This window comes from Malus sylvestris, chromosome 5 (assembly GCF_916048215.2).
Source record: "Malus sylvestris chromosome 5, drMalSylv7.2, whole genome shotgun sequence".
Taxonomy (NCBI): Eukaryota; Viridiplantae; Streptophyta; class Magnoliopsida; order Rosales; family Rosaceae; genus Malus; species Malus sylvestris.
The window spans coordinates 44734528-44760179 of NC_062264.1; the positions used below are offsets into that span (position 1 = coordinate 44734528).

Sequence of the window (25652 nt, forward strand, 5' to 3'; positions counted from 1 at the left end):
TGGGAGTGAGAAGGTTCCTGGACACCACCGCAGCGGTCATATCATTCTTCATCACAGAGTCTCCAACGGTAAGAGGACCAGTAGGGGATAAGAAGGATGGGCGCCATATGTTGTCTTGAGGAGACATAGCTACCTCTTCACCAAAGTTCAAGTCAAAACGATGGTCGGATGGGCCAGACATTTTCAGAAATGATGAAGGAGAAATGAGGTCTAATAAATCTCTGAAGTACAAAAATAAGGGGAAAATTCTTACAAGCAATAACTCTCTGAATGTACTTCTTGCACACAATTGGTGCCCTTATAAAAGAAAAGGCAACATGGTCGTTGGTTCAAAAATCGAAAAGGCACCACTCTCCGGATTTTGAAGAGGCACCATTTTCCCCACGCAACATCAGTTCCTCGGGAACCACAGATAACTTTGCTAAAGATCTCTGACAAAGTTTAGACACGTAAAGCTTGCAGCTCCCACTACATTGCTATGACCAAGAAGGGTAAAGGAATAGCAAAGAAAGGCCAACATGGCCGTTCGTTCAAAAATCGAAGAGGTACCACTCTCCGGATTTCGAAGAGGCACCACTTTCCACATGCAACATCAGCTCCTCGGGTACCACAAATAACTTTGCCAAAGATCTCTGACAAAGTTTAGACACGTGAAGCTTGCAGCTCCCACTACATTGCTATGACCAAGAAGGGTAAAGGAATAGAAAAGAAAGGGCACACATGGCCGTTGGTTCAAAAATCGAAGAGGCATCACTCTCCGGATTTCGAAGAGGCACAACTTTCCACACACAACATCAGCTCCTCGGGTACCATAGATAACTTTGCTAAAGATATCTAACAAAGTTTAGACACATAAATTTTGAAGGTCCAACTACCCTACTATTACCCACAATGGTAAAGGAACAGCACCACTGCTTGATAACTGGAAAGTCCCTATATGTGTCAACCTCTGTGCTCCGTGGCAAGGCAGACTGGCAAAAATGCCCAACCTTTTTTACTCACATTCGAGAAAACACTCCCAACAAGATTGCTTGCTCAAAAATCGAAGAGGCACCGCTCTCCGAATCTCGAGAGCCAGACTCCCAACAAGATTACTTGCTCAAAAATTGAAGAAGCACTGCCCTCCGAATCTCGAGAGCCAGACTCCCAACAAGATTAGTTTCTCAAAAATCAAAGAGACACTGCTCTCTGAATCTCAAGAGCTAGACTCCCAGCAAGATTACTTTCTCAAAAATCGAAGAGGCACTGTTCTCCGAATCTCGAGAGCCAGATCCCCGACAGGATTGCTTGTTCGAAAGCCAAAGAGGCAAAACTTTCCAAACTTCGAGATCCAGATTTCCTTGGATAAAGCTTGTCTGCAATCTTCACACGCAACATCAGCTTTCCAGATACCACAGATAACTTTTTCAAAGTGCTCTGACAAAGTTAAAACACGTGAAGCTTACAGCTCCCACTACATTGATATGACTAAGAAGGGTAAAGGAATAATATTACTACTTGTTGTTAGGGAGACTCCTATATATGTCGACCTTCATCCTCAACAGACAGGCAAACCTACAAAAATGCTCAACCCTTCCTCATATCCGAGAGGGCACTCCCAACGAAGCATCTCGAAATACTCAGCTTTCTTCCCCCCCGATAATACCTCTGCAAACAAGCTACACCAGAGCAAGAATACCTCATATCATCAGGGTTAAAAGCAAGAGTATCCCATATCATGCTTTTTCCCTGTCCTTTCCTTTGGCCTTGTTTTTACCTACAAGACAAGGAGAAAGAGAGCAATCAGTTAACACTTGGAATCAAGCTTCTAGTCAGGAATTGACTGCCTGTAAAGCCTTGCCTAATTACTTACCTGGCATTGCTCTCGAATACTCATCTTCAACATCTTATGCTTCCAGAGAAGATACCACATCTGCCTGAGGAACAAACAGGGCAAGTGAGAAGGATACAAGGAAGCATGTGGAGATAAGCGTAATAGAACACGTGCCGATACATCCACTACTTTGTCAACAGCAAAAGTATCCCATATCATCAGGGTCGAACGTACTCTAGATTTGATGGACTTGTTTTGACCCTCAAATTCTTGAGTCGGCCTTATACTCTGGAGGAAACAAGAAAACCCTCAAGCCCAGTTCAAGAGTAAGCCTATGAAAAATTACTTCTTCAAAAGAAAAAGTATCTCATATCATATCTTCTCATTTTTCTTCTCTTTATCCTTCATGCTACCTGCAAGATAGGGAGAGTGAGAACAATCAGCCGGAACTCGAAATCAAACTTCTGATCTGGGACTGATTGCTTGGAGCTCTGATTGCTTACCTTGTCTGTCACCTCTTTCGGCAGATCTCCTAGCTCGGCGACTTGGGAGACTCCTACTACATGGTTTGTATCGCGCTTGACCAAGCTTGAAACTACAAGTAAGCTTCAAGTGAAATTGATACATTACCTTGTGCATCTCCACCGGTTAAAGATACCACCCTTGGATGGAGGAAGAGTACTTCCAGAGAAGATGCCACATCTACCTATGAGACAGATAAGGCAAGTGAAGACGATACCACACTTCGGTACTTAGAAGTTTCGTGATTACTCAGCTGCTTTGATCTTGCAAGTCCCCAACCGAGGAGCTTCCCTCACTCGGGAACTTAGGGGAGCACTGTTTGTACCATACTTGACCAATCCTGAAACTACAGAGCATCGGTCAACGTTATACCGTCAAGGACCCAGAAGAGTTTCCCTCCAACCAGGAGGCCAATCACAATGCGACACGTGTCGACATCAGGAGCCAATCACAGTGCGACACATGTCAATATCAGAAGCAAATCACAACACGACACGTGTCAAGGGCAAAACAAAGCTAGAAACTCTTCTATAAAAGGAGATCATTCTCCCACAATATTGCCTAATGTCATTTGTACTAAATCATTCACTTGTACTCACTAAAGGAGAACTTGAACCTATGTACTTGTGTAAACCCTTCACAATTAATCAGATAAATACAATAATCAGTGTGGACGTAGCCCAAACCTTTGGGTGAACGACGATACATCTTGTGTTATTTACATTTCTTGCATATTCACAATCGGATTATTGTTGTTCCAAGACCTTCGGTTTTATGCATCAACAATTTGAAATTACTTGGTGACCGCCATTTTTTAGGGGAATAAGGATGTTACCTTTTCCTTTTACAGGTATTTTGGATTCATCTCCAAAAGAAACGTTGCCACTCACTGATTCATTGAGCTCTACGAACATGTTTTTTCTTCCCCACATGTGGTTGCTGGCTCCAGTGTCAAGGTACCATGTATAGTATTGGTCTCCATCATTGTTCTTACATGCTAGTAGCACAATGTCATTCTCTTCTCTCTCTTCTTTCACATAATTGACCTTATCATCAGGTCTGTTGCTTAGAGCTCTACATTTCCAAGCATAATGCCCAAACTTTTGACAATTGTAGCATTGAACTTGAGATTTTTCATACCTCAAGTTTGAGCGTAGTCTTCCACGACCTTTTGTTGAGCTTCCTCCTCTTTCGTAGTTGCTATGGTTGTTGAAGTTTCAACCACGTCCATGACCGCGGCCTCAACCACGACTTCTTCTTTACTGGCTTCTCTCATTGCCGAAGCTTTCTTCTTTCTTCTTTGGTTGGACATGCGTCTTGAGGAGCTGTTCATCATTCCATTGCCTCTTCTTATGTTTCTGTTCATATGCTTGTAGCGAACTCATTAATTGCTCTATACTAATTTCTTCCAAGCTTTTCCTTTCTTCAATCATCACGACAATGTGCTCAAATTTGGGTCCAACGAGCGTAATATCTTCTCCATAATTCTAACATCTTCCAACTTTTCACCGTTTCTTTTTAATTGATTAGAAACGGCTAAGACTTTTGAGAAATAATCAGATATTGATTCAGACCCTTTGATTTGTAGAGATTTGAACTCACCTATTAATACTTGAAGACGAACCTTTTTCACTTGTTCGGCTCATTTGTAAGAGTTTTGAAGCTTCTCCCATGCTTGCTTGGTGGAGGTTGCACTCGAGACCTTCTCAAAGCCATTGTCATCTAATGCTTGGTAGATGAGGTAGAGAGCCTTCTTGTCTCTCTTTCTTGAATCTTTCAAACTCTCCTTTTGGGGTTGGGACATAGTAGCTTCATCTTCCGGCTCAGTGTAGCCTTTCTCCACAACTTCCCATACATCGTGTGCTCCCAAAAGGGCCTTCATTTTGATACTCCAATTATCGAAGTTGTTGTTGTCGAGTACTAGAACTTGGAAGGCTGTCATAACGTTGCTAGCCATAACTCTGATACAACTTTGTTGGAGCTTAAAAAGACTTCACTACTTTGGGTCAATTTCAATAACTATTTGTGATGCATCCAAATTGCTCTCTTATGTGTGCAAGAGAATGCCACTGACCGGCCAACTATGTCGGCTGTTGTTTTCATGCCAGTTAATGAAACGGCAGCTCCTTCACCAAACAACCAGCATGTCATTAAAGAGGAGACCCATCAACCAGTAAAAATTCCGTAAATGACGTGTGACACATTCACATTGTCTATCAACCTACTGGATACAACTGGGTGTGGTCAGAATTAATTTAGTGGAAATTGCTAGTGAGTTCACATTTGCACCAATGACCGGAAGTCGGTGTCTTATCAATCTACTGAGTACAACTGGTGTGGTCAGAATTGATGAAGTGGAACTTTCTAGCTAGGATCAGTTTGAGGAAATTGTTATGTCTCGTCCACATGTATGCCTGGAAGTCTTAGCGTTACTGAAACTCAATCAAAGAAAAAGAAAATCCAACCTTTCCGGCTTTTTGTTTCGGCATGTCAAAAGAAGCAACCATTTTAGCACTTAAACTCCTCCATGAGAAAGCTAGCAATGAATTCTACTGAATTCTTTTTTGTCAGTACTGTATTGCTCATCTTCCTTGTGATTCTTCCCTCTTCCATTTCGGTTACCCTAGAAGCCATTACACCAGACCAACCCCTAAGAGAGGACGACGTTCTTCTCTCCGCAAATAAAATCTTTGCACTAGGGTTTTTTAAGCCAGGCAATTCTCGTAATCGTTACATCGGAGTTTGGTACAACAAAATTCCAATCAAAACCATTGTCTGGATTGCAAACAGAGAAAATCCCATAGTTCCTACTGCTGGAACTGGACTTCTAGCCATTCATGCAGATCATGGTGGCCTTGTTATTTATGGGGAGGACCAAAATACCCCTATCTGGTCCGCTAATCTCACCGTCTCTTCTCCAAATAATTCCGTGATAGCCAAGCTTTCGAATAAGGGAAATCTTGTTGTTGAAATTAATGGCGAAAAGGTGTGGCAAGGTTTTGATTATCCCACAAATACGATGCTTCCTTTTATGAAAATTGGGCTGGACAGGCGGTCCAGGTTGAACCGGTTCCTCACATCTTGGAAGTCCCAAGATGATCCGGGAATGGGCAACTGTTCGTTCCGGATGGAGCCAAGTGACAGTCCACAGGAGTTCTTATACAAGGGTCAGACTCGATTGTGGCGGACTGGACCTTGGACCGGTGAAAGATGGTCCGGGGTGCCTGCAATGGTAAAACTATTCTTCACCAACGTTACTTTTGTGAACAATCAATATGAGGTATCCATCATGGATCTAGTTCCTGAATCAAGCTTCGTAAAATTGGTGATCGATGAATCAGGAAACATTGAACGGTCCGCATGGGACGATGAAGTGCATAAATGGGTCCCGCATTGGTCGCCGGATTGGCAGTGTGATTCTTACGGGGTGTGTGGTCCGAATAGCATCTGTTACCCATACCCAAACTTTGAAGATAAATTTGAGTGCAAATGCCTACCTGGATTCGAACCCAAGTTGCAACATGAGTGGTCAGGCGGGTGCGTGAGGCAAAAGGGTCCATCCGTTTGCCAAAACGGGGAAGGGTTCGCGAAGTTGGAACGTGTGAAGGTGCCCGACACTTCTATGGCACGTGTGAACATGAGTAGGAGTCGGGAAGCATGTAAAGAAGAATGCCTGAGAAATTGTTCTTGCACGGCATACGCAAATGCAGATGAAAGGCAGGGAGGGAGTGGCTGTATAACATGGCATGGGGACTTGATGGACGCAAGGACTTATTTGGATACGGGTCAAGATTTATATGTGCGAGTTGATGCAAATGTTTCAGGTATATTTCCATTATCAATTAATCTTCTTTCTTCTCTTTTCCTTATCAATAATTCCCCTCATAACGCCGAGGTTCCATGAAAAAAAAATCTTCTTTCTTTATTTCATTAAAAAATTTGAGGAATTATTATTTAGTTTGGTAGTTGTACGTTTGTTGTCATTCTAAAAAAATCATTTGGCACTGGTCTCTTGCCAAATAATAAAAGTGAAATTATTCAGTCAAGAGTGTAAGATGACTTTTTTTAGAGGACTAATTTTTTTTATAAAAAATTCTGAAATTTCTATAAATTAATACTAAAAATTTAGTTCTTATGTTCACTGGAGCTTTTTACAAGGTTTTTTTTCCCGAATTTTTACAAGGTTTTTTAAACATGGAAATAAATGCTTGTATATCTGCAGCTCAATACGCAAAGAAGTCAAACAGTTCTTTTGGCAAGAAGAGGAAGCTGGAAGTTTCAGTAGCATGTGGTCTATTGTTCTTCCTCTTGTTTTCCCTTGCATGTTGGTTGGTAAAGAGGAAGACAAAAGGTAAACAGATTTCCTTTTACTAGGTTGCCCTCTAATCATTCACAATTATGTAACTGGATATTGGTTTTAATTAATTAAGAACACAATATTATCTGTTTATGTACTTTTATCATAGGTCAGAGAAGTCAGGATAAATTTTTCAATGCAACCATAGCATCAACCTCCTGGGAAGATTCTTTTGCTAGAACAAATATTGATGAAAGTGGAATAAACTCCGAATTACCATTCTTTGAACTAAGTTCCATAGTTAAGGCCACAAATAATTTCGCTTCCAACAACAAGCTTGGAACAGGTGGTTTCGGCTCCGTTTATAAGGTACGTAGTTGCCCTCAGATAATGTCTCAAATCACAAATCAAACTTTGAATAGACATTTTTTAGATATATATTTTAGCCATCTGCACTCCAAATCAAATATTTTATTATTTTTTCCTCTACTCACCCTTGTACTTTAAACATAAGAACATACCCTTGTAGTTTAAACAGAAGAACATAATGAAGAAATCTTGCAGAGAAAGAAAGAGAATCAAGAAGAGAGGGGGAGCAAGATTTAGAGAGAGAGAGAGAGAGAGAGAGAGAGAGATTTTAGACAAAAAGTGAATCTTTGTTAATGGTTTCAGAAAAATACAAGGTAGTGTTCCATAAGGATATATATCCAAACTATATTGCTTACAAGCTAAGCTAACATTTAGCTCACAGGTTATTGAAAATACTGTGATCTTTTGTTATTTCAATCGCATTTCTCCTTCACTTGAAGTAGTCAAAGCATTTTTATGCATATGCATTGAGTTTTACTCCTTTGTTAATGTATAAATGCAATTTCAAGGGGAGGATATATATATAGAGCTACGATTATGTTGATAATTTTCCTGAAAGGTAAGTGCATTATAAGTTGAATTTGGATTATAAATTCAGGGTGTGCTTGATAATGGAAAGGAGATAGCAGTGAAAAGACTAGCCAAGAATTCTGGCCAAGGAATTGGAGAGTTTAAGAATGAAGTTGTGCTGCTTTCAAAGCTCCAACATAGGAACCTTGTGAGGATCATGGGTTGCTGCGTTCAAGATGAAGAGAAGATGTTGATCTATGAATACTTGCCAAACAAAAGTCTTGACTTTTTCATTTTCAGTATGTCTTTCTTTTACTTTTGTTATTCTTTTTATACAAGCAATATTGTGGAGGGGAAATCGAGCTCAGGACCTCAGGTGTAGGATTGTATACTCTTAACTCAACTTAGTTACAAGCGCCTTTCTTATCACTTGTGTATCTAAAATTGTCGGTTAGAAACCTTGAACCAAGCAAGAATACAATCTAATTTACTTTGCTTATTTTTTTCCCATACGAAGCAAAAGGGGCGTTCTTGGATTGGACAAGATGCTTTGAGATAATATGTGGGATTGCTAGAGGGATCTTATATCTTCATCAGGATTCGAGATTAAGAATCATCCATAGAGATCTAAAGGCCAGCAATGTTCTGTTGGATTCTGCTATGAACCCCAAGATTTCAGATTTTGGTATGGCTAGGATATTTGGAGTTGAACAAATTGAAGAAAATACAAACCGTGTGGTTGGGACATAGTAAGTTTCATTCAAAACTGAAAGTACACCTGTTTTTTTTAAAGTTTCATCCATACGAGTTATACAATTAACTTTTGTTGAATAATACAGAAAGAAGCTGTGATAATTAATCAATTTTATTTTGTTGTTTCAGCGGTTATATGTCACCAGAGTACGCAATGGAAGGACTTTTTTCAGTAAAGTCTGACGTATATAGCTTCGGTGTTTTACTACTAGAAATTGTTACCGGCAAAAAGAACACCGGCTACCACCACAATAGTCCTTACTCAAATTTAGTTGGACATGTAAGCATAACATTAAGACATTACCAAACTTCTCTCCATCTGCTTTTATAACTTGATGATTAATTTGTAAATGGTTTTTAGGTTTGGGACTTGTGGAAGGAAAATAGAGCCTTGGAAATCATTGATTCATCTCTGGGAGAATCATACCCTGTCAACGAAGTTCTAAGATGTATTCACATTGCCCTCATGTGCGTGCAAGAGCAAGCGAAGGATCGTCCTCTCATGTCAGCAGTGGTTTCCATGTTGGGTAATGATGCAGCAATTCCTTCACCAAAGCAACCTGGATTTTTGTTGAAGAGAGGTTATCATACTAGTGGAGACCCATCAACCAATACTGATGGAGCTTGCTCTGTAAATGAGATGACCTATACAGAAGCAGAAGGTCGCTAAGGGGAGAACCAGACGTATAATCAGACATACTATATTATTCAATTGAGAATCACATGATGAATGAGATAAGAAGAGAGGATATACCCCGATTTCACTCAATAATTTGCCTTATAACTAGGGATCTAAGTTCTATATTAATTTGCAACACTCATAATCTGTCTTGTTGTAAATACACATTATAAAATATATGCCCTATAATTGGGGATCTAAGTTCTATAGCTGCTATACTCATCATCCGTCTTGTTGTAAATACAAGCTATAAATTATTTGCAACATTTATCATCAGTCCGACTAGGCTTCATAGAAGTACTTTTCAACTGCCAAAGACATGTAGGAAGGCTGATAACTTTATGACACAAGGTTTTAGGAGCAAACCTACTCATACACTAATCATGCCACATGTCAACCCGCAATCAAAAGAAAAAGTCTAGGACGGGACACAAAGGTGGTCCGGCCTGTTCTGAGTGACGTACGTGGTTAATTAATCAAGGCCGAATGGGACGCTGGGAACACATTGGACCTTTGGATGTTACTAGAAATGTTGCCCAGGCATTGATGCGGGAATACAAATTGTATGAAACATTATGTATGAATGATATAAAAGATTATGTCATAAATGAAATTGTGAGATGCATACAATTGCCCTCTTGTGTGCTCAAGAGTATGCTACTGACCGGCCAACCATTTCGTCGGTTGTTTTCCAAAACAGCTTGCATTTTTATTGAGGAGGAATTGTACTTGTGGAGATCAATCAAAAAGTACTGAAGGTGACATGTACAGAAAAAGAAACTCGCTAAAAAAAGACCTAGGATATCGAAAATGTTCCACAAGATATATATGTAATAGTAGTAGTTTGCAAAAGACAATATTAAGCGCACACAATTTGATATTGTGTGAAGAAAGGGTGAACCAAATTTACCATGCTTTGAAAATGAAGATTCTCCAAGCAAAGTGAACCTTGCTGATGTTATTAAACACACAACTACCAAGCTTTATCCCACATTAAGTTGAGTTGGTTGTATGAATCGTAGAACATTACAACACTCGGTTTTGCTCCAAATCTTTTGTTAGATAACCTTCTTGATGTTAGAACTCATAAAATTTAAATAAATAAAAAACACTTCTTGTGGCTTTTAGGTTTTGCTGCATTCGAGACCAAGAAAAGACGCTATAATCTATGAATATGTTCCGAGCAAAAGTTTGGACTACTCTTTCATTTTTGGCACTGTCTTATTTTTGCTTTTAATTTCTTTACTTGTCACTTGAAACTAAGGAAGCACGAATTCCTTATTGGCTTTTTACTCTTTGATATTATCCGCGGGATTGCCAGAGAGAAAGTAGAAATGGCGGGGAGCTTTTTTTTTTCTCTTTCTTTTCCTTTTTTTTACTTTTTAAGTTTTTAAATATAAAAACTAAAATGTTTTTTGTTATCTTAATCTTTCTATTTCACACTCTCATATTGACACTCAATATTATGGTTTGATGGTATTATTCTTTATTTGTAAATAAGAGGTCTTAAGTTTGAAAATGTTCCACAAGATATATGTAATAGTAGTAGCTTGCAAAAGATAATATTAAGCGCATACAATTTGTTACTGTGTGAAGAAAGCGTGAACCAAATTTACCATGCCTTGAAAATGAAGCTTCTCACAGCAAAGTGAACCTTGCTAATGTTAAATAAACAACAACCAAGCTTTATCCCATTAAGTGGAATCGATTGTATACATCCTAAAATGTCACATCACTCGATTTTATTCAAAAGTCTTTCGTTAGGTAACCTTATTGATATTAGAGCTCATAAAATTTAAGAAAAAAAAGAAACGTGAGTTCTTGTGGATTTTTGGTTGACGCATGCATGCCTTCACACAAAAGCTTGGACTCTTTCAAATTTGGCGGACCTTTTAATTCCTAGTATTCCTAATTCAAGTATGTTACGGTCAATCTCAGGCGTGTATATAAAAGGTGGAGGATGGACCAATGTGCATAAAAAATCTACGTATAGAAATCAATTCTCTGAAAAAAAAAAGTATTAGCCATAAATTCTTGGAATTAAACAATCAACAGTATATAAAGGGGTATGAAATCCACACATCTCTTTTTACTTCTCTCACATCTTTTCGGTTTTCGACCGTCGGATCAGATGAATTGAAGAATATCAACGGACATAAATTAACAAGGGTGTGTGAGAAATAAAAAGAGGAGTGTGGATAGCACACCCCTATATAAATGGCCTTGTGCAACTTGTTTAGAAAAATCAAACAGCTTCATTTTAAGATCATCCATTGGCTAATTAACAAGTTTATTTATTTTTTTGGCTAATTAACAAGTTTAGAATTCTCATGAAGTAAATAAAAGTTTGAGTTCTACAGTGGCGGCTGTTTGTACCATACTTAAGGCCTCCGTATTTAGATCTCGTATAAATACTCGGGAGACTCAAATGTAATTATGTAATAAATGAATAAGCAAATATGTAATAAGTGACAGACTGTAAAGATTAATTGGGTGCACATGCATGACAGCAGCGCACAGACAGAAAGCAGAAAGTAAAAGCAAAAGCAAGGAATAAACACCCACACTGCAAAAGCAAGGAGTAAACACCCACCATAATGATGTGATTTACTTTTCTTGTTTTTGAATGATGTGATTTATTTTTCTTATCTTTCGGAGACATCTGTATAAACTCCATCAGAGGGTAATAATAATAATAAAAAAAATAAAAAATAAAAAAAAGGGCAAGCCTAAAATAATGGGCTGGAATGTTATGTGGAGGGCGAATGCCCATATGCCCAAAAGAGCTAGGCCCTCTATTATCACCAACCAGGTGATCAAAAGTACATCCAGTACTACAAAAATTATTCGGCAGCCTGCCGCTACTATCACCAACCAGGTGATCAAAAGCACGCCCAGTACTCCAAAATTATTTGGCAGCCTGCCGCTATTATCACCAACCAAGTGATCAAAAGTACGCCCAGTACTCCAAAATTATTCGGCAGCTTGCCGCTATTATCACCCATTAGGTGATTAAAAGTACGTCCAGTACTCCCAAATTATACATGAGCATCACTCATGTCATTCATACATAAACATTCATGAGCATCACTCATGACAATCATACATAAACATTCATGACCATCATTCATGTCAACATTCATGAGCATCACTCATGTCAACACCTTTTTTCTCTCCCATGCTCATTTTTGTATATTTCTTTCCTTTGGAGCGAGCAAATTAAAGAAAAATCAGAGACAAAATAAAATATATATGAATATAAGGAGAAAAAATATATACAAAAATCATTTCCGAGGTGTATATTGGAGAATACGAAGAATATTATGGGGTAGATAAGTATTAAGTATGACATCAACTAAGGGTGGGCAAATGGGTACAGGAACCGCGGGTCGGGGCGGGTAATCAAGGTTCGGGGCGGGTACAAGCCGGTTCTTAATTTTTAAAAAGAGAAACGGGGCGGGGCGGGGCTTTAGAATTTTAGGGGCGGGCCGAGTCCAGAATTATAAAAAAAGGGGTACCCGGGGACCCGTTTGTGTACATCCCAATTTTGAAAAGATTACTGTCTCCCAGGCATCCCGTGACAGTTCTCAATCTCGAGAACATTGCCACCTTGTCTCACTCACTCTCTCTTATCTCGATAGTCCCATCTCTGCAACTCTTCATTCCTCTCACAGCCCTGTAACTCTCCATGCCTCTCCATGTTTATTCTCCCCTCATCTCTGCAACTCTCCTTCCTAGAGCAGACACTCCACACCCACACCCACATCCCACCGCGACCTCCACCACACCCATCTCTGCAACTCTCCTTCCCGAAGCAGACACACCATACCTACACCCACACCCCACCGTGACCTCCACCACAGTGTCTCACACCTTCTCGAAGGCTCTCGTCACTCTCCTCTCCTTAGTCTTCTCCCTCTCTCGCTCCCCAGTCTCTCTCTCCCGACGGCTCTGTCTTTGATTTCACATTGGATCTGTCGATTCTTAACCTCCTCCCTCTCAATCTCTCTCTCCCCCAGTCTCTCTCTCTCCCGACGCATGTGTCTCTGATTTCTCACACCTTGGATCTGTCGATTCTCAACTTTCTCCCTCTCGATCTCTCTCTCCCCCGGCCTTCTGATTTTATTTTTTTTTTGATTTTTTGTTTGTTTGTTTGGTTTGAGAATCGTCGAAATGTCTAGGAGAGTGGTGGATGAGGACTCAGGGGAAGATTTAAAAAGCCTCGGCATGTTGATTACGGTCTTGTTGTTAAGATCCTACGTAAAGAAAATTGCTCGATCGATATCAAACAACTTAGCTTGATCCTTATTTGGCTATTGCCCTATGTATGCAAGTGTAAACTAAGATTACCGTCATTTTCTTGCTTTGCATTTGTTAATTTCTTTTCATTTATGATAACCACCATTTGGTAATATATCAACCTTCATAATTAAAGACGTTTATGTATCAGCTTGTCTGATGGCTTATCATTTATTAATTTGTATTCGTATTGATTCATTCATGATCGTTGACGTTTTATTGGACGCAAAGCTTGGATTTGGCATGAAGGTCCCCAGAATGGCTGCGTGAACATTCACTTTGCGATTTAAATCTTGTATGCTTCGAGTCTTTAAAGATGATAATGACGGGTCAATCACTGTTTAAATTCTTGGCGTGTCTTGGATCCTATGTGTTTGTTAGTTGTTCATACGTTTGCATCTCTGTGAATGTAGGTGATATGTACATTGTATCATCTAGTTGTGTCCAAGTCAAAGATCTAGGATTTTGGAGGATGGCGAGTCTGGGAGGGGTTCAAAACCGGAAAAAAAAAAAAAAAAAAAAAGGACCCGTGGTTCAAAACCGGCCCGTTTGAAAGGGCCAGGTTAAGTCCGGTTCCAGTGATCAGATTTGCGATACCCGGCCCGGCCCATCCCGTTTCCCTCTCCAAATTTGGGCCCGGCCCAGCCCGTGCCCACCCCTAACATCAACAATACCATATACATAAAATTAAGGATTAATCCAAGTCTTTGGACACACAAAGCTTAGGCTTAGGATGCGTTATAAATAGGGGTCCCCCCCCCCAACAATGGTTGGTGCACTCCTGTCAAAAGCTTCATTCACTCACAAACACCATCGCACGCACAGAAAAGAAACAGAGAGAAAGAGAGACTCTTCCATCAATGGCCACCAAAATCTACATTGTGTAAGTTTCTCTCTCCTCTCTTCTATCTCTCCCTCTCTCTTCTATCTCTCCCTCTCTCTCTCTCTCTCTCTCTCCCTCTCTCTGCATGTTGGTGCTGAGTGATTCATTAACATGTTTTAGTGCCAAGAGTGGAAGATACTTGGTGTTTCTTGTTGCTACCATTTTATGCTTTCTGAGTTTTTTTTCATTGACTTGTATATGAATAAAGATGAAACCTTTTCTGGGTTAATCAGTGTTTTTATTTCCTCCCATATTGTGATTTCTGGGTTTTGTTTATTTCATTATATTAAGTAAATATGTATGATCTTTGATGAATAAAGGTGGAATCTTTTTTTCTGTGTTGATCAAGTTTGCTTCTTGGGAGGTGATGGATTGAGTTGTTGTAAGTTAAGTAATTAAAAAGATTGGCATTTTGATTGAGATGGTTGGTGGGGAATTTGCATTTGTATTTTGTGTTGACTTGTTTTTGGGATGAACATATGTTGGAACATTTACTTGTAAATGATCACTCCTTAACGTCTGCTAAGGTTAATCAATTTAGTGTTAATTAATTTACTTTGAGAGTGCTAATTTATTTCCTTAATGTTCCTTAGGCTATGATGCACGGATACTTCTGTTTGGTCTCGTATCCCGTATCCGATACTTGATCGAATACGATACTTGCCCGATACTCTCGGATACTCGTCCGACACGTATCATGGTTGATGGACACGAATTTAACATGATGGATATGTGTATCCTACATTTAGGATACACGTATCCTGCTTTTAAGATACATTTACACTTTCAAAAAAAGATAATGAGGAAGAGAAAATTAATAGGAGACATCTATAATTGAAAGTTGCTAAATACAAAGAACTTCACTCTAATTAAAACCATGAATATGACTCTCAAACTTCTTCTACTGTATAAAGAGGATTAGATTTCGAACTTTCCTTTTCTAACAACTTAAATGTACTTGAATTTGAATGATGAATTATGTTTTAAAATGTATATTTTTGTTGCCATATACATTTTTATTTGCCGTATCCATAGCGTATCGTATCTTATTTTTTGAAGATTTTCCGTATCGCCGTGTCGTGTCGTATCGTATCGTATCGTATATTACTAAGTGAAGATCGGAATATTACTAAACTGTAGTAAGTGACGAGAGAATGCATTAGGGTTAAGTTAGTATAAATGCTAAACATAGATCCCTGCACATACCTCTGAAACACAACTCAAAAGAATTCCCCATAGGTTTGAGGTATACCGACACGCCCCAACCCAGATATCCTAATGATACCTGCATGACACTTGCTAACCGACACTCGGAAGTGACGAAAGCCATATTTCCATACAAACACAAGGAAATATCAGCACCTGAAGATCAAAAATCATAAACAATAACAAGATCCTGAATTAAAGATAAGGGTATCGGAAAGTTCAATGATCACAGATTCGAAACAAAAGAAATACAAATATGTCCAGAGCATGCTACTACACGAAACTACAAGTGCAAATAAGAATTCAGACTACAATTCAACAAGAAAATCATACGCAAATGGAAGAGCTCAAAGTCACTGGTAGGGAAATATCTCGACACTCGGGTCGTACTCCTCGTCACTAGTTCCTAAGGGGGTGTAAAACAGAAAATGTGAGTGGACCCTAGTTATATTTATACTAATAATATTCAAACCCAAATTATTTCTTAACATAATAACCCCTGCTTTGAAAACAGATATAATACTATGTATAGGTTTTTCTAAAACTCTAGCAGGGCATTTAAGTAAATTCAATAGCAAAAGTATAGTCGTGATTGATGCCATGCTTCAAATGTAGGGTAACTGTTGAGGTTTTTCCGTGACAATGATTAAAAAGCAGACAACGGTTAGAAACCAAAGGAAAATAACAAAGTTACGAAAACACCCCCCCCCTGAAGTTTTAGCCAAAGACGGGACCTTTTTGTGTCGTTAAGTTGAAAAGCAGATAAATGATGACTTTCTCCAATAAATACAGAGACGCTAACCGGATAGATAATTTCAGTGACCAAGCAATTAACTTGGATAGAGTTTGCACAAAAACACAAGAAGAGTAAAATCCTTAAAGCAAATATGTCACAAAGTATTATATATGCAACAAATCCGAATCGATGTTTAGGGCATCTCTACTCTAATGAGAAAATACAAAATTTGTGATGGAAAAATCATATTTACGTTTCTGATAGATGTAAATGAAGCTATACTCCAATGAGAATAATGGAAATTTGAGATCCCATTTAATTTTGTCTTTTTGATTAGCGGGACTCATCACTAAAAGATATAAAAAAAGAATATAAATTTTAGTTTATATTTACATCTTTCGATGAAGATGGATAATTTATATTTCACCATTGGATAATTTTCCAGCAAAGAAAAAAAATATAAAATGTCCATTTCAAAGTACTTTTGAGAGATGCCCTTGAGAAGAAAAACTTACTTACCGTTATAATTGTTTAGTAATCTGAAATAATTGTATACCGTTATGCATTTTAGAATCCAATTATGTAAATAATCATTCAATGTTATGTGCTAAAATCTAGTTATGTAAAGATATGTGATTAACTCGAGATACAATATTTATAACATTCCAAATTGCGAATAATCTGGTAGTTCTCGAAGCAAAGAAAGAAAAAAGAAAAAAAAACTAACGAAAGGTTCTAAAAAACTTTAGTTTTTAATCAAAAGGACAATATAAATTGTAAGTGAATAGTACCATGAGTGACTTTTCAAGGTAAAAAATGTCATTCACGTTAAAAGTGAACAGTATCAGGAGTGTTTAATTAAGATTCCAAAAACAAAAAACACTTTTGAAAACAAAATGTGAGAAGGGTGTAATAGTAATTTCATCAGGTGTATTACAATTGTTATTTTTTTTTTGCATGAAAATGCGTATTAATGTGTTGTGAGTGTAGGATTTGGTGGTGAAAGTCTCTCTTTCTCTCTCTCTCTTCGCTCTAAGTCTTGAAGTCTTGAAGTCTCAAAGACACTCCACCAGTTGAGCACCCAAAAACCTCGTAAACCCTTTTTCTTCCATTTCATTTCTTTACCGAGTGACGCGAGCGAGTTAAGAAATGGCGACTCAGTTACCGGACGATTTCAAGTGCCCAATTTCCCTCGAAATAATGTCCGACCCGGTTATACTCTCCTTAGGTCACACCTTAGATAGGCACTCCATCTAATCTAAGTGTTGGATAAAAGAATTTTTCCTGCACGAAAGTATATGCTCTTTTGTTTTATTAGAAATTAAATTATTTAATTACTTGAAATATAGTTTTTTTATTTTATTTTATAATATTTTACGAGTTTCTGGAGGCATCGACAAAGTCAAATATCCCTAATGGGGATGTGGATACCTCATCGTTTGGCCATATAACCCATAAGCAGCTGACTTTTCCTGCAATTATGTTTAAGCACATTGCACTCTATCTTTAAAATAATAACAATAATAATACATCACTGTATATTATTTTTAAGTTAAGGGTGGAGCTATTCACCTACCTTTTTTTTTATCTTTGACGTATATTTCTCAATTTTTAAGGGTGGAGCTATGCCCTTAAATTAGCGTTACTGAAACTCAATCAAAGAAAAAGAAAATCCAACCTTTCCGGCTTTTTGTTTCTGCATGTCGAAAGAAGCAGCCATTTTAGCACTTAAACTCCTCCATGAGAAAGCTAACAATGAATTCTACTGAATTCTTTTTTGTCAGTACTGTATTGTTCCTCTTCCTTGTGATTCTTCCCTCTTCCATTTCGGTTACCCTAGACGCCATTACACCAAACCAACCCCTAAGAGAGGGCGACGTTCTTCTCTCCACCACTGAATTCTTTGCACTTGGGTTTTTTAAGCCAGGCAATTCTCATAAGAGCAATTCCACCGGGGACCCAATGTCCCAGCCTCCAGTCCAAAAACCAAGCCAGGCCTCTGTCAATCAAGTCCACCCCAACAAACTGACTGGTACCCAGCCCAAGCTGGGCAAGAGCCCAGCCCAAAAGAGACTGAGACAGAAGCCGGGGAAGAAGCCTGGCGCGTGCACTTCACGCAGCCGTTTGGCGAGTGCCCGACAAGCTTTCAGACGCCGGGGCCCGCGTGCAGGCCCTGTCAGTCCCCCCCCCCCCGAGTTGCGACGTGGCTACCTCTCTGCCGTTGGATTTCCAACGGCTAGTTTTCTAGACCGTTGGATTTCCAACGGTAAAAAAATTTTAAATTTTACTTTTAAACTAGACCGTCGGATCAAAGATCAACGGTCCACGTTTTTTTCACAAAAAGTAAATTAAAAAAAAAAAAAAAAGGGCCCAACGGTCAGAAATATGACCGTTGGCCACGTGGCAACTCCCTAGCTCTTGGATTTGAATATTTTTCAAATCCAACGGTCCAGATTAATTAACTATATTAAAATTCATTAAAAATTATTAAAAAATACAGAAAAATTATTAAAAATACAGAAAATTTTTAAAAAATTACAGAAAATTTTGAAAAATGTTAATTGTTTTTCCTATAAATACCTAACCCTCATCTTCTACCTTTACACCACATTCCAATATTTTCTACACTTTCTATACTATCTACATTTCAATATTTTCTACACTTTAAGAGAAAAAAATGTCTTCGTGGAAGCTCATTGAAGATGTTACGTTGTGTGAATGTTGGGTTCACACTACTCATGATCCGATTACGGGTAATGAGATGGATAAGCGAGAGATGTGGAGTAAAATTACGAAAGCGTTTTGTGATGTACATGGAGAAAACGCCAGAACTAGTCAAGGTCTTCAAGGTCGTTGGAAAAAACTCAACGCATCATTTACTTGTTGGAAAAACGCCATCTCTCATGCTTCCGGTAACCTCCGTAGTGGGACAAGTTTAGCGGATCAGGTGACAATATTTTTATTTATTTATATGCATTCCACTCACATTAATATTTTGATTTATTTAATTTCGTATGTAATTTTTATCTTATTTCTTATGTAATTTTTATTTAATTTCTTATGTAATTTTTATTTAATTTCTTATGTCATTTTTATTTAATTTCTTATGTCATTTTTATGTAATTTATATGCATTCCACCCGTATTAATATTTTGAATTTATTTATTTGTGTTACACCCGCATTTTTTAACACTATGTTATCCCACTTTTTTATAGACACTACAAGCTCAAGCATTCTACAATTCAAAGAACGGGAACAAATCATTCAATAGATTGGAATGTTGGCAAATTGTCAAAGATTGCCCTAAATACAAAATTGTGGCAACTGGTCCAGAAGTTGTCATGCACGGTATGGGTCTACATAGTTCTCCAGAACCAGACATGGCCGAACAAGAAGCCGACACATTTCAAGACACGGAAGGGACGGCTGAACAAGTGCCCGAGACCCAACCGACTCGTCAGTCCCTAAGGCCTCTAGGTAAAAAGGCGTCAAAGAAAAAAGGTAGTTCTTCCAAAAATGACTACACTAAATATATGGAGGAACTTGCTCGCCAAGGTGAACTAAACTTGGCACGAGAAAAGGCTAGAGATGAGGAAAAAGTTGCTGCTATGGCAGCAATATTAGCAGCTACTGAGGCCCGTGATGCGGCGGCTGAAAGACAAAGAGAAGTAGTTAATCGAGAGAACGAGCTGGTTAGAGAAGCACTTCATCGAGAAAATGAATTGCTTCGAGAAGAAAGGATGGCTCAAGCAGATCGTGACACTATGAGCAAGTCTCTAGTAGGACTGTCTCCGAATTCTAAATATTTTTGGACATCAGAAAAAAGAGATGCCATGCGTAGGAGGCGTGCAAGAGATGCGGAAACAAGTCAAGGGGGTTCTAGCTACACAAATCATGGCAACCAAGATCCTAGCACCACATATCCTAACTCGAGAGACTTTATTTAATTTCTTATGTATTTTTATGTATTTTCTTTCTTTTTTCTAGTAGAACTTTATTTAATTTCTTATGTTTTTTCTTTTTTTAGGTTTGAACTTTATTTAATTTCTTATGCATTTTTAATGTAATTATTTATTTAATTTCTTTTGTACTTTATTTAAACACATGAAATAAGATTACATAAACTCACCAAATAAATTTAAAAACAAAACACATTACATAGAATTACATAAACTCACCAAATAAACTTAAAAACAAAACACACTACATATAATTACTTAAACTTAAAAAAAATACAATTTATTCTTCAACCACAAGCCTCATTCTAATTATCTTCGCCTCCATGCAATCCCCACTGGTGCTCAATCAAGTCATTCTGGCGGGTTACGTGCCAGTATGGCTCTTGCACATTAGTGTACCGCTGAACGATCAATTCATTGTAACGTCTATCACGTTCCAACGGTTCGTGTTGCACTGGATCTTCGGTCCCATCATGAGCACAATAAATACTTGTTCTTGAGTTGTTCATCGGATCTGGCTCATATTCATCGACGGCATCATAATCATACTCATCTTCAACAATCATGTTATGGAGAATAATACACGTCATCATGATGGATCGAAGAGCCTCGACATCAAACATTCTAGCTGCAGCCCTGACAATCGCCCAACGAGCTTGCAGGATACCAAAACAACGCTCGACATCCTTCCTACACCCTTCTTGACATTTTGCAAAGTGTTTTTCCTTTTCAGTCTGTGGATGTGGCACTGTTTTGACAAATGTTGACCACCTTGGGTAAATGCCATCTGCAAGGTAGTATGATCCCTCGTATTGGGTACCATTAACCCAATATGTGCATCTCGGCGAGTTTCCTTGCAGCAGTTCGTCGAACACTGGGGATTGGGCAAGGACATTTAGGTCATTTTGAGCTCCTGGAACACCAAAAAAAGCATGCCAAATCCATGTATCAAATGAAGCCACTGCTTCCAAAATGATGCTTTTGGCTCCTTTTCTGTCGCCATATGCTCCTTGCCACGCACTTGGACAGTTTTTCCAAGTCCAGTGCATGCAGTCGATGCTTCCAATCATGCCAGGGAAGCCTCGCATCTCACCCTTCCTCAGAAGCCTTCGCATGTCCCTTGACGTGGGTGTCCGGAGGTACTCTTTGGTGTAGAGGGCTTCAATTGCAGAGCAAAACCGCATCAGGGACTCCAGAACAGTTGTTTTTCCCATCCTCGCGATCTCATCCACTTGATCTGCAGATGCTCCATATGCAAGCATTCGCAAGGATGCCGTAATTTTTTGCTCGGGAATAAGACCTAGAACATGAAAAGCATCCTCTTTTTGCACAAAGTACGAATCATGGTTGCAAATATCACTCATGATTTTGTTGAACAAATGTCGTTGCATTCTAAAACGCCGTCTAAAAACATGATCAGGGAATATGCTATTGGGAATAAAATAATCTTCCAATAGATTTTTACCTCGTTTTTTCCTTTTTCTATCGAGGTTTGCAACACGTCTTGGTTTGGCTATCTGACCCACGACTTCCATGACACGGCGGGAATGTGAGGCCTTCTGCCTTCTATGGTGATCATCCTCATCCTCCTCCATGAAGAAAGCCTCATCTCCACCTCCACCTTCCTCGAGATTGGCCAATTCTGCCTGTTGTGCCAACAACCTTTGTTGTTGCTCTTGCAACTGCTTATACACCCTTCTTGAAGAAGACATTGTAATAAGGACTCAAGATTTGAAAATGATGAACAAGGATTCTGAGCTAAAAAGAAGGATTGAGCTTGGTGTGAGGATGGATGTAGGGATGTAGGGTTTATATGGACAAAAAAAGAAAGGATGAGGTTCTGGACAATGCCACGTGGCACTACGTGATTGGTTGAAAATCTTATCGAAATCTTGGCTAAATTATTGTAAACCGGAAGTGACACGTGGCGTGTCAGGATTGGTCGAGAATATTATCGAAAATCTATCCACAAAATAGTACGTTCGGATAATGACACGTGGCATGACGTGATTGGTTGAAAATCTTATCGAAATCTTGGCTAAATTATTGTACCATGGAAGTGACACGTGGCGTGTCGGGATTGGTTGAAAATAATATCGGAAATCTATTCACAAAATAGTACGTTCAGATAATGACACGTGGCGTGACGAGATTGGTTAAAAATCCTATCCGAAATTAAAACTATTTTATTTTTTTATTCTTTATTTTAAATGGGTTAAAAATCTTATCCGAAATAAACTTAAAAAAAAAAACACACCAAATAAATGCGCTGGGTGCCAACGCATTTTTTTAGGGGTGGAGATGCCTTGGCCTATTACTATTCACTCCAGTCTATTACTGTTCATTTGAGTGGATAAATGCGCTGGGTGCTGGCGCAAAGTCCACAGGGGTGGAATTGCTCTAACCGTTACATCGGAGTTTGGTACAACAAAATTCCAATCAAAACCATTGTCTGGATTGCAAACAGAGAAAACCCCATAGTTCCTACTGCTGGAACTGGACTTGTAGCCATTCATGCAGATCATGGTGGCCTTGTTATGTACGGGGAGGACCAAAATACCCCTTTCTGGTCCACTAATCTCACCGTCTCTTCTCCAAACAATTCCGTGATAGCCAAGCTTTGGGATACGGGAAATCTTGTTGTAGTTGAAATTAATGGCGGTAGTAGTGAAAAGGTGTTGTGGCAAGGTTTTGATTATCCCACAAATACGATGCTTCCCTTTATGAAACTTGGGCTGGACAGGCGATCCGGGTTGAACTGGTTCCTCACATCTTGGAAGTCCCAAGATGACCCGGGAATGGGCAACTGCTCGTACCGGATAGAGCCAAGTGAGAGTCCACAGGGGTTCTTATACATGGGTCAGACTCCATTGTGGCGGACTGGACCTTGGATCGGTGAAAGATGGTCCGGGGTGCCTCAAATTAAAAAAACTTTCTACTCCAACGTTACTTTTGTGAACACTCAAGATGAGGTATCCATCATGGATGGTACTGTTTATGAATCAATCTTCTTTAAAATGGTGATCAATGAATCAGGAAACATTGAACGGTCCGCATGGCAAGATAATAAATGGGTCCCGTATTGGTCGCCGGATCGGCAGTGTGATTTTTACGGGAAGTGTGGTCCGAATAGCATTTGTTACCCAAACCCAAACTTTGCGGATAAATTTGAGTGCAAATGCCTACCTGGATTCGAACCCAAGTTGCAACATGAGTGGTATTTGGGAGATTGGTCAGGCGGGTGCGTGAGGCAAAAAGGATCGTCCGTTTGCCAAAACGGGGAAGGGTTCTTGAAGTTGGAAAGTGTGAAGGTGCCGGACACTTCTACGGCACGTGTGAACATGAGTAGGAGTGGGGAAGCATGTAAAGAAGAATGCCTGAGAAATTGTTCTTGCACGGCATACGCAAATGCAGATGAAAGGCAGGGAGGGAGTGGCTGTATAACATGGCATGGCGACTTGATTGACACGAGGACCTTTTTGTATACGGGTCAAGATTTGTATGTGCGAGTTGATGCAAATGTTTCAGGTATATTTCCATTATCAATTTATCTTCTTTCTTCTCTTTTCCTTATCAATAATTCCTCTTATAACGCCGAGGTTCCATGAAAAAAAAGATCTTCTTTCTTTATTTCATTAACAAATTTGAGGAATTATTATTTAGTTTGGTAGTTGTACGTTTGTTATCATTCTAAAAAAAATCATTTGGCACTGGTCTCTTGCCAAATAATAAAAGTGAAATTGTTTCGTCAAGAGTGTAAGATGACTTTTTTAGAGTACTAATTTTTTTATAAAAAATTCAGAAATTTCTATAAATTAATACTAAAAATTTAGTTCTTATGTTCATTGGAGCTTTTTACAAGGTTTTTTTTTTCCCGAATTTTTACAAGGTTTTTTAAACATGGAAAATAAATGCGTGTATATCTGCAGCTCAATACGCAAAGACGTCAAACAGTTCTTTTGGCAAGAAGAGGAAGCTGGAAGTTTCAGTAGCATGTGGTCTATTGTTCTTCCTCTTGTTTTCCCTTGCATGTTGGTTGGTAAAGAGGAAGAGAAAAGGTAAACAAATTTCCTTTTAATAGGTTGCCCTCTAATCATTCACAATTATGTAACTGGATATTGGTTTTAATTATTTAAGAACACAATATTATCTATTTATGTACTTTTATCATAGGTAAGAGAAGTCAGGATAAACTTTTCAATGTGACCATAGCATCAACCTCCTGGGAACATTCTTCTGCTAGAACAAATATTGATGAAAGTGGAATAAACTCTGAATTACCATTCTTTGAACTAAGTACCATAGTTAAAGCCACAAATAATTTCGCTTCCAACAACAAGCTTGGAACAGGTGGTTTCGGCTCCGTTTATAAGGTGCGTAGTTGCCCTGAGATAATGTCTCAAATCATAAATCAGACTTTGAATAGATATTTTTTAGATTTATTTTTTAGCCATCTGCACTGCAAATCAATTATTTTATTATTTTTTCCTCTACTCACCCTTGTAGTTAGGCCTGGCAAACGGGTCGTGTCTGTCGTGTTCTTGTCGTTTTCGTGTAACACCTATTATCTTAACGGGTCGTGTCGTGTCACACCTGTTATCTTAACAGGTCCTTAACAAGTCGGGTCGGGTAAAGTGACCTGACCCGTTATGACCCATTAAGAAAAATATATTTTTTTTCTTAAATTTGCACATACCACACTTTGCCACATAAATATTACTTCAAAACATTAAAACACATAATTTAATATATATATATATATAATTATATTATATAATTATTTTAGTTTTTAGGGGTATAAAATTGTTAAATTAATATATATATATATAATTATTATAGTTTATTCATACTTTCATTAAGTATAACATAAGATTTTGTGGTATCCACTAATGTAATTTTTTAAATCGAAGATCGAATTCATTCATTGTATTCATATAGGGTCAAGGAGTGTAACAGTAAAAAATCATCAAAATCGGAGTTAAAATAACCGTTAAATAGTGATTTTTCGTTTTATAATCGTCGAAAAGTTTTGTCTCGTTACTTGATCTTTGAATGTTTGTTCTTTGCAATTTTTGGCGTATGCGATCTCGAAGTATATACAAACATGTTTGACGGTTGGATTGTTGAAACTAGTTTCGTAGAATGCGTATCCTATCAAAACAATAGATTCACTAACACTTAGTTTATTCATACTTTCATTAAGTATAACATAAGATTTTGTGGTATCCACTAGTGTAAATATTTTAAATTGAAGATTGAATTCATTCATTATATTCATATAGGGTCAAGGAGTGTAGCTGTAAAAAATCATCAAAATCGGGGTTAAAATAACCGTTAAATCGTGATTTTTCTTTTTATAACCGTTGAAAGGTTTTGTCCCGTTACTTGATCTCTATATGTTTGTTTTTTGTAATTTTTGGTGTATACGATCTCGAAGTATATACAAATATGTTTGACGGTTGGATCGTTGAAACTAGTTTCGTAGAATGCGTATCCCATCAAAATAATAGATTCACTAACACTTAAGAGTTTATTCATACTTTCATTAAGTATAACATAAGATTTTGTGGTATCCACTAGTGTAAATATTTTAAATTGAAGATCAAATTCATTCATTGTATTCAT

The 25652-nt window shown here is 38.3% G+C and overlaps 2 protein-coding genes across 2 annotated transcripts in view; both read left to right on the forward strand.

Annotated features, from left to right (window-relative positions):
• Positions 1-25652, forward strand: part of LOC126624324 (G-type lectin S-receptor-like serine/threonine-protein kinase At1g11410) — a 99756-nt gene that overhangs the window by 69774 nt on the left and 4330 nt on the right. Inside the window, exons 1-4 of the mRNA XM_050293388.1 lie at positions 4609-5942; positions 23339-23555; positions 23957-24085; positions 24201-24400. Coding sequence (XP_050149345.1) covers positions 4863-5942; positions 23339-23555; positions 23957-24085; positions 24201-24400 — 1626 coding nt within the window. The 5' untranslated portion in view covers positions 4609-4862. Of the gene's footprint in view, positions 5943-23338; positions 23556-23956; positions 24086-24200; positions 24401-25652 lie in introns of the transcript that reaches the window.
• LOC126624339 (uncharacterized) lies at positions 18641-20224 on the forward strand. The gene is made up of 2 exons (XM_050293407.1): positions 18641-19014; positions 19284-20224. The coding sequence occupies exons 1-2, from the start codon at positions 18745-18747 to the stop codon at positions 20013-20015; spliced, it is 1002 nt and encodes a 333-aa protein (XP_050149364.1). The 5' UTR covers positions 18641-18744; the 3' UTR covers positions 20016-20224.